Source organism: Pteropus vampyrus, unplaced genomic scaffold (genome assembly GCF_000151845.1).
Source record: "Pteropus vampyrus isolate Shadow unplaced genomic scaffold, Pvam_2.0 Scaffold306, whole genome shotgun sequence".
Classification (NCBI taxonomy): Eukaryota; Metazoa; Chordata; class Mammalia; order Chiroptera; family Pteropodidae; genus Pteropus; species Pteropus vampyrus.
The window spans coordinates 779,340-796,383 of record NW_011889087.1 but is presented as its reverse complement, the minus strand read 5'-3'; the positions used below and the strand labels follow the sequence as shown (position 1 = coordinate 796,383).

The 17,044-nt window shown below is 35.5% G+C and overlaps 1 protein-coding gene across 1 annotated transcript in view; it reads right to left on the bottom strand.

The window, feature by feature from the left end:
• NSF (N-ethylmaleimide sensitive factor, vesicle fusing ATPase) overlaps positions 1 to 17,044 on the bottom strand; it is a 127,488-nt gene that overhangs the window by 90,676 nt on the left and 19,768 nt on the right. Inside the window, exons 2-8 of the mRNA XM_011377095.1 lie at positions 15,282 to 15,367; positions 13,274 to 13,373; positions 10,895 to 10,934; positions 6,335 to 6,501; positions 3,490 to 3,597; positions 2,932 to 3,007; positions 545 to 700 (exon numbers count right to left, since the gene is read on the bottom strand). Of these exons, the coding sequence (XP_011375397.1) occupies positions 545 to 700; positions 2,932 to 3,007; positions 3,490 to 3,597; positions 6,335 to 6,501; positions 10,895 to 10,934; positions 13,274 to 13,373; positions 15,282 to 15,367 (733 nt within the window). The remainder of the gene's footprint in view (positions 1 to 544; positions 701 to 2,931; positions 3,008 to 3,489; positions 3,598 to 6,334; positions 6,502 to 10,894; positions 10,935 to 13,273; positions 13,374 to 15,281; positions 15,368 to 17,044) is intronic.

Genomic DNA, 17,044 nt, shown 5'->3' with positions numbered 1-17,044 from the left:
TGGATCATACTTATCTAATTTAAAAACGTGCCAAGTATCCACTTACTAGGTATGAAGAGGTAGTAATTGGTAATATGACAGCACACTAAAAAGAAGCAGCAGCTAATATCAGAACAATGCACAGCTAATATTAGAACAATGCCCACAGACTAATAGGTAATAATTATTCAGCAGGGTAAATCTTAACCATAGTGGATCTTTAGAGTCAGATGAAATTTCTAAATATTCCATATAGAAAAACATTCACAAATAACTAAATAAAATAAAGTTTCTAAATGTCTTATAGAAAAAAAAAATCACACTTGAATAAATTTGAGCAAAACCACAAATATTTCCATGATTTCCCCATAAAATTAAAATGTAATTTTAAAAGATCTAACACTTCAAAGATTTTTCTAGAAAACTTTTTTTTAAAAGAAGTTAAAAGAGAAAAATACTCTGGCAGGTCTGAAGAATATTTTCAAAACAATACTGAAAAGAGACTAAATCACACTCACTTTTTAAAAAACACAAGATTTAATCGAATTTTCCTTTTTAAACTCACCCATCTGCTCCACAATCTCAGGAGGAAACACTCGGGAAGCAAATGCTCGTCGAAAAATATCTGAAAATTCCTTGTCCAGACCTCCTATCCCCATTTTTTCGAAATTCCAGTCAGGATTGATGATAGACTGGCGATTTTCCTTGGTTTTAGCTTTGCCTATGTCAAACAAAGATAATCAAATGTGAGGTAAAAACAGTGTCAAAAGACAAAACTCCCCGAGCATCCTCAGTGAATAAAGAGAAGCTACCTTTATACAAAGATGAACAGCGTGGTCTTTGCTGATGTTCTAATAAGAAGGATGAGTTTTTCTATGCTAACTATTTTGTCTGGTTCCCATTTAGGGTCAGTAAAACACTTTCAAGATGACTAAACTCATGCCAAAGCCCATTTGTAATCAATCCATGGAGCTTGGTTGTCTTAACCTCTAATCCCAACCGAGTTAGCTAATTTGGTTGATTAGAAGAAACATCATGTGCATATCTGAAGACAACACTAGCTGGCAGAAATGCAAATGAAATCTAGCAGTCCCTCAAAGCTCCTAAAACAAGTGTATTTAAAAATACATATATTTATCTAGATTAAGTTTATAATTGGGTATATAATCCCTAAACCTGAGAAGATGCACTAAATAAATTTGATGTCTTATTTGCTTTTTCTTTACTTGCACACAGAAGTGTAAAATCATCCTAAAGTCTTTAATAATTTCAAAATTTGTATTTTCAAATTCTTTCACGAAGATAAAAATTATTTAATTTAAATGTCACAGTGCCACCTAAAGTAACTTAAGAGAACCATATTATCTCAAATACAAAGAATAAAATACCTTACTACACTCTACTATATAAACAAAAAAAGAAAGTAATATTATAGTTTTGTTTTGTTTTTTAATTAGGGAAGAAAAGTTCATATTAGAAAAAGTGTATCCTCGATGGTAGTTTGATGGTTAGAATTTTCTGGACTTAACCACTTCCTTTATAAAGCTATGGAAAATGTTCCTTATGCTCTACTGCCCTCTTGTGGCCAAAATTACTGCATGCTAAATCATTACACAATTTTATTTTCTAATGGGAAAAACCTATCAATCACACCTTTTCATGAATTACTTAGAAATACCCACATAGTATGAAAGTTACAAAACTCCCTTGGGATAAGATACCCTAACAAAAGGTGTACAAAACATAAAATACGAGGTAATCATTGTAGAAATGTACCGGATCAATAACGAGAGATTTTGATATACCCTACATCCACAAAATAACTTAGTCATTAAAAATTATGTTGTAAAGTTGTGTTCATTAAGATGCCTGAAATATATTAAGCATAAAGAAAAAGTTATAAAATGGTATGAAAATCGACTTAAATTTTTAAATTTTGGAGTTGTGAGTTGTTTTTGAGTATCTATCCATATTTTATAAAATACTTTATAAGTAAGAAAAAAACAGTAAAAAGGAACAATAATCTATAAATGAAGAAAAAAGACCACACATTCAAAGTCAAATAACCTTGGATATGATAGTGTATACTTTCTTCTGGAGTAGACAATCAACTTAGTTAAAGCAATCAAAAATAAGAATTACTATACAGTTAGTGGCATCATTATTCTGGTGAGTTAATATTCTTAAAGAACAATTTGCATTATTTGAATATAACAAAAAAAGGGCTAACGTAAAAGAGTAGGAATGAACTACGAATCTGTTGGAACTACGAACCTGCACATTCATCATTCAACTCAATCACTAATAGAAGTGACACCCGTATCATGTTTAACACACAACCAGGTGAGGGACAATCCACAGACTGACTGGTTCTCAAGGTCACGAGAGACTGTGAAAGCCTGAGGAACTGTCAGAGACTGGAGAAGACTATGAGACTATAAACAGCTAACTGTAATGTGGGATCCCGAGTCAGATCCTAAGATAGAAAAAGGACCTAATGAAAAAACTGGTGAAATCCAAATAAAGCCTGTGGTTTACTTAGGAGCAATGAAACCACATTTATTTCATTTTGGTAACCGTACTACAGCTATTTAAGACATAACATCAAAGGAAGTTGGTGAAGCGTTTACAGGAACTCTTTGAACTACTTTTGCAAATCTTCTGTAAGCCTGAACTTTTACTTATTTATAGTGTGGTTACTAGGAAATTAAAAATTACATGTGTGGCTCACATTATATTTCTATTGGACAATGCTGATCTAGTGAAGGTTTCAAACTTTACCATCAGCACATCTGACGAATAGGAAATACTTCGTGGTTTTGTGAAAAGCCTTCTCAAGGGCAGGGCTCCTATTCGCCTTCTCCACTTGAAAATCACCGTAAGCTGAGTCACATATAGTAACAGCAATAGACCCCACTTCATTCGGAATCTTCTAAAAACTGTAAATCTTACCAATAAGATTGAGTGATGAATTTTCTGCTTTTTCAAATGCAACTTGACTGTTTCCAACAACCAGTCCTACTTCGATCTGGATAGAAAAACAGTAAGTCGTAGTTAGTCTACTAGCTGACTTCTGGACTTCTAAAAGCAAAGCCAAAAATGAAGGGGAACGAGGTCTCTCGGAGAAGAGCAAATCTTCCAAACTATCATCCAAGTTACAGTTATTTCTGTCATAACTACCTTCCTATTATTCCTATTTTCTTTATTTCAATGCATATATCTTTTCATAAGGCCTGTCTTCTTCTTTTTTATTTATAATAAATATCATCTTCACTCAACCAGGATTACAGGTACATATAAAAGTTCAAATTATTATTAGGTCTGTAAATAAGTGTATTTTATGCTATATTTTAATAACAATGCTGGCTATAAAAACAGAGTACATAACATGAAAGTGTACATAACATGAAAGAAATCACTGAGCAAGAGAATGGATGGGAAAATTTGCTTACTGTGCACAATTCACCTCATAAAGACTATCCAATAAAGATTATTAGAAATAAAACATACCTTCTGCCTTTTACCGGTCGCAGGCTCTCCCTTCAGGATGCTAGGATCCATGGCTTCAATATCCTTTACCAGCAAGCCAAAAAGCTTCTCATTGAAGCTAAAGACAAGCTGTGTAGGAAAGAGGTAAAGGGAGAAAAATCACTTTATGATATAATGGCTTGATGCTCACAATGTTTTCCAAATGCAGGAAACCAGCTTTGTCTTGTGTATCCCTCTCAAATATGCTCCACAGGCAAACTACCCACCTAACCAATGAAAGGAAAAGGGAACTACTATTTATTGAGTATCTACTATGTACCAAGCAAACACGACAGGAGGTTATATAATTCAGTCGCAAACTCTCTTAGAAACAAATCATTCTCCAGTTTTACTAGTAAGGAAACAGATCCAGAGGAAGGCTAAGCAATGGGACCAAGTCACAGGAAATGACACTGCCAGGATTCAAGCCTGAATCTGTGACTCTGATATCCATGCTTTTCTACAACCAATACAAAATGCCTGCCATACAAGTGCAGAGACAGCGTCTGAATGTTCATTCATTAGCCAAGTATTTATTGAGTGCTTTCCACAAGCTAGGCCCTCTTCTACATGCTCAGGGTGTAACAGGCAAAGCTGTCAATCCCGCCACTATTAACTACTCCAAAGGGAACTAAATACTAAGAACAGTGATTTGGGGTGAGATTTATTTCTTCTCTGTATCACGGAGGATTTTCTTGCATGGGTTTACAGACATCTGCATGTTATTAGGTTTAAAGTTATTATAAACACCAAAGCATTTTCTATTAAATATCCTTCTAAGCATATTCTGTTAAAACACTAACACTAAAGGTCAAAACAATAAAGTTTAATGAGGCGATATGAACACAACTATCAGTCAAAAAGTGTAAGAATCCAGAGGAATGTAGTATAGTCCAAAAAGCAAGGGACAGGTGGTTGATAAATTATCAGCTAAATGTCCTCTCGGGAGGCCTTCTTGGACCATTTAATCCAAAGTAGCACCACAGGGGCTCCCTAGTGCATCATCCCGTTTAACTTACATCAAATTACTTAACAGTACATGGCATTTCTTTATTTTGTGTCTTCCCAAACTAGAAAGTAAGCTCTATGAAAATAGAGATTATGTGTATTTTGTTCATTGCTGGTCTGCAGTGCCTAAAATAGCAGCTGGAACATAACTAGGTGTTCGATAAATATTTACTTAATTAATTGATCGATTAACTAGTGGGTTCTTGTCTCAGCTACACCCCTGGATGTATGAACAGGGACATGTCATTTATCTTCTCTGGACCTAAAATTCCTCATTCGCAAAATGAAGAGGTTAGACAAGATAATCTGAGGTTCATTCCAATTCTAATATTCTTAAAAATAATAATAAATGCACTATATCCTTTTCCTGTCTATCAGTAATTCAGCTTCTACTAGCAAAAGTCTGAGATTATAATGTGTCGATTATCAAACCCTGAGAGTCTTGTTCCAGATCTTTGCCACTTCAGTTAAACAAGAGAATGACAAAAAATAAAACTCCTTTCAGCCCAACAGCTCTTTCCTTCTATAGCGTCTCTCATTCCTCATCCTGCATGCCTTCCCACGTAGGAGACTGCAAGGGCATTCTAGGTAAGTCAGTAGAGGTCAGAATGCTACAAGCAAGGATTCTCAAATATTTTGGTCTCAGGACCCCTTTATGAGCCTAAAAATTTTTTGAGGACCCCAAAAAGCCTTTGTTTATATGGATTATATCTATTGATATTTAGCATATTAGAAACTAAGACAAAAACTTAAAAGGCATTTGTTAATTTAAAAATAACTAATAAATCCATCATGTGTTAATATAAATATTTTTAATTTATTTTAAGAAACTCTTATTTTCCAAAATAAAAAGCACAAGCTGGAAGAGAGGCATGGTCACATTTTCATGAATCTCTTTAATGTCTGGCTTAATGGAAGACAGCTGGACCCTCATGTCTGCTCCAGCGGTCGACGTGCTACACTAGCACGTAGTCTAAACTCCGCTGTACACTCATGAGAGAACAAAAGGAGACAGACACGTTATGTCTTGGTATTAATATGAAAATAGTTTTGACTTCGCAACCCCCTGAAAGAGCCTCAGAGACCCCCAGGGGTCTCAGGACCACGCTTTGAGGACCCCTGCTATGGAGCTACCGTAGGAAAAAGGAGCTGGGGATGATTAAGAAAAGTCACAAAGAAGAAGACAAATATAAGAGCAACAGAGCAATAATTATTTATGTGAACAAACAGCAATTTATGAAATCACACATTTTTTTAGGGTACGATTTTAAAAGAATAGAATTTCTTCTTGGGAGGTTAACAATATATTAAGTGAAGTCCAAAAAAAAAAATTACAACATAAACAATATCATTTTAAAGTAGAGAAAATTTGAGTTTCAGAGGTTCCATGAAAAATCTGAAAATATATAATAATAATTTTCTTAAGTTTCTCAAAGAAGTTCATAACCAAAGAAAAAACTAGTTTTCTACAGAAATATATCAGTAAAAGAGAAAGACATCCAAAGACTAAATAAATGTGCCACAATAAGAAAAAAAGAAATTTGAGTCACACATGTGTGCAGTGTTTCCAAATTTAGACAGAAAAGCTGCTGTAATTAAATAGGATGTTGAAACCTAAAAGCTGCTTTAGAATTTTTCTGAACAGATGCCTTCCTTGAGGTTCAGTAAACATATCTCCTTCATTTTTCATCACTCGCCTTGCATATATCTGTTCATATGCAAAGCTTCTCTCATTTTTAAAAAGCAGAATTAACTGTGGACAACTGCAAGAACGAGAATGCCTATAAAGTGAAAGAAATGAAAGAACATTTCAAACTACCTGCTGCCCCACTGAGAACGCCTGGTTGTTGAACTGCTGAATAAACTCTGCTGCCATCTTGTCAGTATCATAAGGGTTGGAATCGATGCTTTTTTTCTGTAGGAAATCGATCTCGATGGTCATTGTACCAATACATTGTTTGGCCTTGTCAAATGTATACAAGGACACTAGAGGGGGAAAAGAAACATTTTTTTTTTTTTTTAAATCACAGGGATATCAAATGCTTGCTACGTTTCAAGTAACTAAAAGTTTTACATAAATGAATCATAACAGAACTTGTCCAAAAGGAGACATTACATGGCCTTCACTGGATAGACACACACAGGCACAGATTTTAAAACATGGTAATAACTACTAGATATTTTCTTCCCCACATCAATTAATTAGAACATATTGTACAACACTTTCCTTTTACTTTTACACTCTGTCTCTCTCTCTCTGTCTCTCTCTCTCTATATATATATATTTAAAGTTTATTTTGCTTTTTATTTATTTTTGCAAGTAGAATTTTTGTGAGCTCTTCTCGTTTCTGATTTCTAGTCTGCCATCTTCCCTCATATCTCTACTTTTACCCTCTTAAGGAGAAATCACAGCCCCCCTACCTCTCCCCAAATGACCTCTTCCCCTTTCTCATTTAACAGAGGATGCTTACATTTACAAGGAGCCAGCATAGCACCCTGTTTCTAAAAAGATTTTTCTGACGCAAAGAGCTAGGCTGAGAGCTGCGCGGCTCTTTTGCCCTAAAAAAAGGAGGGGAGTTTGCTTCAGAGCAACTTAGGAGTCCGACATTTCTTTCTGAATACTATAAAAATATTTACTGAGTACAGTAATTTCTACATGTAGGACGTGTAGAACAGAGTAAAGACCATGTTTTTAACTCATTTTTGTATTTAACAGCACCTAATGTTGTGTGTTAGCATGAACTATTTAAATAAAAGAACAACAGCAAATAAATAAATAAATAACCATAGTCTCTTTGTTAATAACAAAAGTGGCAAAACAAAGAAACTTTGAAGTCTGAATGTTTTAATAGATTCTGTTTGTAACTAGAGAAGCATTTAGTGCTCTGTGCCTTGATTTGTCACATCTATAAAACAAGAAGACTGGATTAGATAAGTCTTTATACTAAATTCTTCACACTTAAAATTCTGTTCTAAACTTATTTTTTATAATCTAGCCACTTGAGTTATGTACAAGAATTTTCTGTAAATTCTTTGAATGAAATTGCTTGTGTAATCATATTTTTATATTTTGGTTTGCTGTCATAAAGGGAGACATGTGTATTTTAAAGATAAACATTTTCAAAAGCAAAATTACAAAGAAGGCCAGGGTGAGGAATAGAAAACATACTATCACAAAATGAGTTCCAATCACAGCATAAATTCAAATTTTGGCTGAAAGTTTCAGAATACTCTCCTGCCTCCACTTTTGGATATTTGTTCTTTCTTAACATTTCCCAGAAAGTACAGGTTACAAGCCAAATAACTTTCATAAGCAAGAGAGCTTAATTGTTTCCCCACAGAGTGAAGATATATATAGGATGAAATATTAATATAAGTATGAATAAGTTGATTCAAAAATTCTATTTCCAGGTGTCTGGTCCTGGAAGACTCTTGTAATCTCATGTAATCTCCCCCAGAAAGACTAAAAAGATAACTATAGGGAAGTTCATTATAACATTATTTATAATAGTCAAACATTGAAAAAAATGCTCATCAGTAAGAGAATGGTCAATACAATAAAGGATATTCATAATATGAAATACCATAGAGAATTAAAATAAAAAGTTGATGTATGTTTAATAAAGGTGGATGGCCCATTAAAACATAATATTGAGTGAAAAAAGTATATTACAGAAAGATTTGTATAGTATGATTCCATTTAATGCATTAAAAATTCCAAAACAATTCCACGTCATAATGCACATATATGTATGTATATGCACATATGTGTGTGTGTGGGGGTGTACCATCCTTATAGCAAGAAATATGAGTAAGTATGTTAAAATATCATTACTGACTACAGTTTTTAAGTACATATAATTTAAGGTCCACGTTCTTAAATAGAAAAGAACAAGCTGCCACAATTTCAAATGTTTTGGGCAGTACCATGGACAGAACCAATGGCAGCACCATGGTCAGCGCCACCATCAGCCCCAAAGGGACAGGTGCCCCAAAGGTTTCATTCAGGAGCAAAGGGTGAGAGGTTGAAAAAGCTTTCTTATTTTATGACTAACATCAATTTAATACCAAAGATTAATAAAAAAATATTTTTATAGGCAAAAAAATGTATAGCCAATGCTTTGAATAAATGTAGACATCACAATGACAGGAATACGACAGTGGTCAAACACGTGCTAATTGAACATTAGTCTGTAATTCTTAAAACATGGCATTTCCAGATGAAAAGAAGACTAAGCAATTCTTCCAGAAGATCCTCAAGTAAAACTGCTGACTTGACTAAAAAATTCTCACCTTACAGACAGAACTCTTGTTCCAGAATCTTTGAATTAGCACTTCCCTTCATGCCACACCTCCTGTCCCATCTTTGCCTATATCTCTACTTACACGGAACCAGCTTTCTACCTTCACGGCCACGTCATCCACATGGAGCAGGCCCACACACTCTTCCTCGCCTCAGGCTTACTCCACCCTAGTCCCAGCTGATCACTTGGTTTTATGATTTCTCCCATTAAGTCTGTTTGATTTACCTTTTAAAGAACTTTACAATCAAGATAAAGCATTTCTGGTAAGAGAATGCTTTAAACATAATTTAAGCCACAAAACATATTTCTCAATTCATCAAGATTCATCAAGGTGTGAATGTTCACACTTTTTTATAACTGAATTTATCTACATTAAAAGTTAAATTTAAGCACACTCTTACCCTGTATTTAGAAAATTACGTTTAAGAAAATTAGAAACCTAAGCTACCTAGACACCCATTTTTCTCATTAGACTTGACAAGTGTTCAATTTTATTTCTGCCAGTGTCTGCAAATAGGGAACCCTGGCTTCGTGCACTGACCTACTTTATTTCGGTGCTGAACTCCTGCACCGTCTCAGCTTCTCACCATGCTTCTGGTGATGGTGAAGGGAGGTTATGGTGAAGGGAATCACTTATGTCAGTGTTGCCCAAAATGGGACTCATAAGAACCACTACGGGTGATTGTTAAAAACACAAAACACAGATCACGACTCAGGAGGAGATAACACTGATACACTGATACACTCAGGGATTTTGTTTTTGTTTTGTTTTTGTTTTTGTTTTAAAAAAAAAAAAAAGGCAAACTCCCCAAGTGTTTCTTTCAGGGAACTTTGGAAAGCACTCTCATTTTCTTTCCTTCCCTTACTGCACCCATGAAGCTAACATGACGTTATATAACAAGATCCACACTCCATTTTCTCAATTTTCCCACACAAAGAGATAATCCAGTTTTTGCTTATAATCCACAAGTGGCTTAGTCCTATTTTTCTCCTGAAATCATGAATTGCTCTCCGTGCCCTTCCCTAGTGAATTAATGATGACTTTACAATATTCTTTATTTTAAAAAGTGTACCATATTGCCATTCTTTCTTCTCCTTAACCTAAATCTGACTTATCTTTCCAAACACAGGGGAAACATATCTTAGTTTACAGTAAAATGGAATCACCAAATAATGCCAGTTATTCCTCTTCAACATAACTTAGACTTTTAAAAATATTTTTCCATAGCCATAGTTTCACAAAATCCTATTCAACACAAAATCCTAGGCTAGGCAAATCAAGTAACCTTTAAGCTATTCTCCTTGACTCCTGAATTCTCCCCACTCCTTGCTACACTCCACATGGACATTAGAATCCTTTCCTAAAAGTAGGATTTTGATGGGCTCATTCAGAAATTCTCAGGAGCTCTCAACTGTTTTTGCCTAAAATCCAGATTTCCAGTATGTGCTGCAAGGCCTGCCACTAACTGCATACTCTACCCTCACCAATACAATCCATTCAAGCAAACACTTCCTGAGCACTGCCTGTGATTTGCTTGCTCTCATCTCAATGCTTTTATTTATATTATTTCTCATCTTCAAAGCTTTTCTTCCTAATTTTTGAAACCTAACCACTGGACCACCAGGTTGCTCCTTTCTTCCTTATTTCTACCATGTAATTTTCCCTCCCCCTTCATAATCATGCTCAAAACTCCAATGCCTAGAAAGATTTCTCTGGTTAATTTTCCAGTCTCCAATCAATCTATCTACTGTTCTGTCTTAACATTTTTACACAGTGCTCTTGATGGTAATATTTGTGCACAGATTTACCTTGTAAATATTCTGTGAGCTTTAAATATGTGGATATTCTTTTCCCCAGTAGATTGTAATTTCCAGGCAGAATAGCAGGCAGATAGAGAAGTAGGGCGATAGGTACTACAACTATTTACTTCCCATTCTTATAGATCTAACCAGTAATATGAATACGATGGACGTTTAATAGCCCGACAACCAGTAACAGAAACCTGTACGGATCTCCATAACTATAAGAAAATCATGAAGAAAATCAACCTCAGGTAACTAAAAAATATACCTACCTTCTATTTCTTGCCCAATAGAAAGTCCAGCCCATTTTCGCTGTAAAATAAGAGAGAGAGAAAAGACACTTCACTTCAAATCATTCAAAATTCGAGAAATGAGGAAAATAGGAATTTCTATGAATTTCAGGAACACATTCAAAGACCAAAATATGGTATGCTGCTATGTGCCGAATTGTGTCCCACAAAAAGACGTGTTGAAGGCTGAGCCCCAGAACCTGTGAATGTGCCTGTATTTCAAAATAAGGTCTTTTCAGATGCAATCGAGTTAAGATAAGGTCAGTCATATCAAGTTAGGGTGGGCCCTAAGCCAATATGATTGGCATTCTTATAAGAAGAGACACGCAGACACATGGGGAGAAAGTCATGTGACAATGGAGGCAGAGATTGAAGCAATATGTCTACCAGTCAAGGAATATCAAGGATTGTGGGCAACACCAGAAGCAAAGCATGGAACAGATTCTTCCCTAGGGCCTTCCGAGAGAGCATGGCCCTGTGTACGCCTTAATTTCAGACTTCTAGGCTCCAGAACTGTGACTGAATACATTTCTGTTGCTGTAAGCCACCCAGTTAGTGGTACTTTGTTACAGCAGTCTAGGAAACTTATATGCTACAGTTTATATCTGAACATTCACTCCAGAGCATACGAAGCTTGCCTTTTTTTATAGTAAAGCTGGCACCATTGAGTAGATGCTCCTTTGCACAATATAATCTTTCTGAAAACCTTTGTAGTAACAGATATTATTTCAGTGCTCTAAATGTACTGTGGTAAGTTATACTGTTTGTTACAGTACCACAAAAGGAAAGACACTCAACTGATAAAAACTAAATTAAATCTGGTCAGATAATCTATAATGAAACCTAAGCAGGGATTCGGATCATTAGATGGTCATGACTAGTCCTTGTGTACTAGCCAAAGGCTTTTCAGGCATTTTCAACCAGCCTTTAGCCTCTCCCCAGGTCCTGACTGATTACAACGGCAATAACGTATGGGGTCGGCCAGACTGTGTTTAGGCAGGAATTCGGGACTGGCTTGGTATAGATTCAAAATTAGTAATTATTGGTAACACTGCAAAGAACAGCGAGAAAAAATAATTTTTGGCTAAAAATCAAAAGTTTCCTTACTCATCTATCGTGGGTTTTGTTGAATTTTAAATATGTGCAACATCAAGTGCTCTCCCGTCCAGCTTTCTCACTATAGGTCACTTCTCCCTCCTCGCTGCCCTTCATGTCCCTCTTCTCTAATATCCCACCCTACTTGCAGCAACCTGAAATTTAGGAGCACGTGGTTTAGCTCAGACTTGGAGTCACAGAGCAGCCACATTTAGATTCTGTACGTCAATCCCAAAGACAGCCTCAAAGGATGATAAAAATAGTATCTATTGTACGGGGCTGTTTTGAGAATTAAATTAACAAAAACATGCAAAAGTACTTAGAATCATACCTGGCCTACAGTAAATGTTGGGGAAAAATTTTTTAATAGCAGAAAGCCAAGGAGAAATAGTCAGAAACCCCATTTCTAACCACCAGAATCCCAAATGGAGTTCTGTGAAATCTGGAAAACCCTGGATGACCTCAAACCTCTGCTCTACAGAAACAAATGTGAAAAGTGACCCTGATAATGGAGAGGCATATAGTGAAGGGAAATAATGAGTGAATATTTCCCATAATTTTTGAGAGCTCCAAGAGGTCTTTAGTAATTCCCACAATGAGTGTTTGATATCTTTCCCTAAACCTCCAGGGGAGTATATCAATGCTTATTAGCTTATGAAGAGGAGGAGGCAGGGGTAATATTTACAATGCTTAGCACTGTGGGATCAGAGGCACGAGCAAGAAGGTAAGGGAGCAAAGGCTACAGACGGGTATTTGCGCTGCTCCTAGATTATGTGTCATGTGTCTGGGGCAGTGCTAGGCAATTTTCCCCTCACAGAAACCACCAACAGTTATCAACGTAGTCATCATCCTTCTAGTCATTACGGGAGCCCAGCAAGGTAGGTTGTAATTCAAAATAACAGCTACTTGTATCATAGTCTTTAGTCTGGCATCACTGCATTTAAAAATCACTATTAATAAATGTTAATTTTACAGGTCAATGTCTTTTCTATTACCCTGGGAATTAACATTAAAATAACTTGATACCTTATCTAATAGCTAACTGATAATACTGCAGAATTTTTAAAACTTAGGAAAAAATCAAGACAATAAAAGGTAGACACAGGAAAACTAGCAATTAAAAAGATATCTTTAAATTTCATATATACTGCCTAGATGGTTTTCTCTGATATGAATCAGTACAGTTATAGGTGATGCTTGCTTTAAATGAATTGATTCTTCTATGACTTTCAAGAATAGAAGAGAATAAATTAACATCTGAGTTACCTGAGGTAAGCTGAATGCAATGCTCCCTGGGACCACTGACGGATGGGTCCTCAGTGTAAATGTGTACCTGTGGTTGGGAGAGGTCCTCACAATCACGTGCCTAAACACAGAAACAGAGTCAGTACTTCATGTCAAGGGAGATGAAGAACACCATTCCAAACGCGTTATTTCCAACAACTGAGGCTTGTGAGTACTAGGTAGAAACATGGCATTATATGAGTCCTGAAGAAAGAGGACACATTTCATTTCCAAAAAATGTCACCACTTCAACTTGTTTTCCAGGCATGAAGAGCACCTTGGGCCAAATACATATCAGGCAGAATCAAGACCAGGTTCAAGAGAGTACATACCATCCAAAACACCACCTTCATTACATTTCCGGTTTACATAAAACTGATGACATTATTTAGAGTCCTTAATAGTAAGTAAAAATTAAATGAATTTTCTCTCCTGAGACTTATTTCACATCCTAAATAGAATAAAGGGAGGAGAACCAAGAAAGAAGAGCCAGGATATAATAGTCAAAAGAAAGTTAGTCTTTAGGACTAGGCTTTAAATCTCTTTGCAGATTCTCGCAACAGATTGAATTAGTAATAACCTGTAAAATTAAAAAGATGGTAAAATGAAAAATTTTCACAAAATCTATCAGCTTTCATATACATATCAATATTTACTATTTCAAAGCATTTTGTGCTAATTCACCTTGCTCAGAAGTTACTCATAAACAGATACAATATTAATCTCATGATAATTTCTTACAGCAAGAAACTACCAAGAACTGTGTGTGAGACAGAAGCTTCGAACTGTTATGCAACAGCACTATCTTTTTAAAAGATAATTAAAAATTATCTTTTAGAATGCTATAATTTTTTAATATTAATGCTTAATGCTTCTAGACATATCATTTTGTCACTAGAACACAAGTTCCTTATAACTACTATATTCTAAGTAACTCCATCATGAGTACAATGAACATTCGACATGTGTAAAAGAATTCTATAAACAAATTCTCACACTGATCATCTATACTCCAGCTTATATGTGGGAAGTTCTGTGTTCGACTTAGCAGCAGAGAATTTTCAGGACTGAGAACAATATTAATACAGTCATGTAATACAGCCCCTTACTCTTAAGTTGAAAATGAAAAATGATTAGCAATTCTAATTCTGTGAAACTCATGTATTTCACCGATAGCTTAAAAACGAAACGAAACAAATTAAAAGAAAAACAAAAACAAAGAAAGGCTCAGTTAAAGTCCTGCTTCTTTTTTCCTTATTTCCCCAGCCTACTTTCTGGTACAGCCTCTTCATCTCCTTACCTCTACCAATCTCAGAAGCTTATGGATGGCACTGAACGTGGTAGCAGGGTCTTTATAAGTTCTGGCAGTGGGTGACATGAATCAGTTAAAATAACTGACAATAAAAAATGCTTGGGAAGAGTCTACATTTGCTGTGCATCTCCCAATTTTCATGTCGTTTACATTATCATAGTAGTCATGATCCTAATAGCTAACATTTATTGAGGGCTTATTAATGTGCAAGGCACTGTTCTAAGTGCTTTATTTGTATAACTCTATCTTCACAACTACCCCAAAGAAGATATTATCATCATCCCTATTTTACAGATTAGGGCACCGAAACACAGACCCGGCGAATAACTTATCTCTGGCCACCCAGTTTATAACTGACAGAGCCAGAATCCAAACTCAGACGATCTGAATCCACAGCCAAAACCTAATGACTGAGTTATTTATAATCCATACAACTAATATGCTTAGTTCTTCGAAGAAAATCGATAAAAAATAAGATATATAAAAAGCCAGGTATGATTTTAAAAACATAGTTATCAAAGTTTAACACAATAAAGACTTCCTCATTTCTTCCATTTTCTAACTCAGCGAGAGGAATAAAAAAAAAAATATTCTCAAGTTCACTAAAAAATAAGGGTTCTTTAGAAGTTTCTAAAATGCCACCTAGCAGCTTAGGAGAAAACAAAGTTAGATACTCACTGGCCAGACTGGAAATCTTTTTCATTCACGACTGCGCAGTTGGTTAAAGATAATTCGTCTGTAGGACATCTTGCAGCTTGCATACTCTATATAAATCAATAATTAGGAAAATAAAATTAAGTCACCTTTTAATAACTTTAAAGACTAGTTTATGCTCTCCTGTCCTCTATACCTCATCACCTGTTGTAAACATCTGTTGTTTTTGACTCCCGGCATCCCTTCCTCTGTGATAATAGCAAACCTTTCCTTTCGGAAACCCTTCCTTCGCTATTCCACATGCTTTTGCGGACATGCTAATCACAGCACACATATAGCTACACAGAGGTCTGTTCTACCCATGGGATCAAATGTACACAGGTAATAGAAGAAAAGCATTCCCCCTTGCCTCACCACCAAACAGAATGAAACTATCAGAGAAACAAAGGTATCAAAGACACAAGCAGACACCTTGAAACACAGATCCAACAACCAAGTTAAAGACCTGAGTCCTCAGTGTTGGTTATGAGCCAATAAATTCTCTTTTTTGATCAAGCTTATTTGAGCTGGCTTTTCCATCTCTTCAGAAAAAAGAATTTTGACTGATTTAGGCCCAGTGAAGTAAATTCAGTAAGTCCGATAAAGTGTAAGTCACAAAAAGTATCTTTTATAATAGATCTCTAGTGGCTATGAACCATATCCCCTATAGATTGAGAAGAACCATCTTCCAACAAAGATACAGGGTATATTTTTTTAAAACGGCAATTAACAATCTTTTTGATCAACAGCGACTAGCAAAACATTCCTCTGTATAATGAATTTAACCAATAACCTTTCCACCGTTCTTAGGGTTTCCTCGTTAGTAAAATATGACACTTGTAGTCATAGTTTGTTTATGACTAAAGTACTCATTCTTCAAACCTCAAACCAAAGCTGATTCTTCTTAAATTTGTCTCCCGAATACAAATTTATAGAGGAAAATAAATTACTTTTTGCTTTGCTTTTGTTTTAACTCAAAGGCTAGTTTCAATAGTTGTCCCAGTTGTTTGGCGGTCTCTAAAGAGGAATACATGCTCCCAAAGGGTTTGCAGGGTAATTCAAGTATCCAAATAAACTGAACCCAGAAACAGACCTCTGAATAGGAGTATCAAAATATTAACCCGAGGGTTTGAAAAATGAAGCACTATTTTGCTTTCCGTATTAATAAAAGAAAAATGAGAATATATTTTTCACCTTTAGCCCATCTTTTTTATTTCCTTTTGTATGTTTTACTACGTACATAAACTATTAGTATACAAGTTATAAATAAATATGTATATATATTGGGGATACATAATCAAAATGTTTTTTACTTATGGGATTCATGATAAACTGATTGGAAATCACTAATTTAGAACATGAGAGGATTAAAGTCTAGGCCATAATTTCGCTTTCTGAATGAGAGTATTTTTGCCGACGGTCACAGGTTGACAAGCCATCTGACAAAAACGGTACCCAGCTTTTTAGTTTCCCATCTACCCTGGGGTCTCACCTACAAGCTTCTTCCTCTTACACAGTTCCCCCTTATCTGTGGTTTCACTTTACTCAGTATCAGTGACCTACAGTCAACCACAGTATGAAAATATTAAATGGAAAATTCCAGAAAAAACAATTCGTAAGTTTTAAATTGTGTGTGTTCTGAGTAGTGCGATGAAATCTCATGCCATCCTGCCCCGTCTGCCCAGGATGTGAATCATTCCCTTTGTCCAGCATGTCTACACCATATACACCATCCATTCATTAGACAT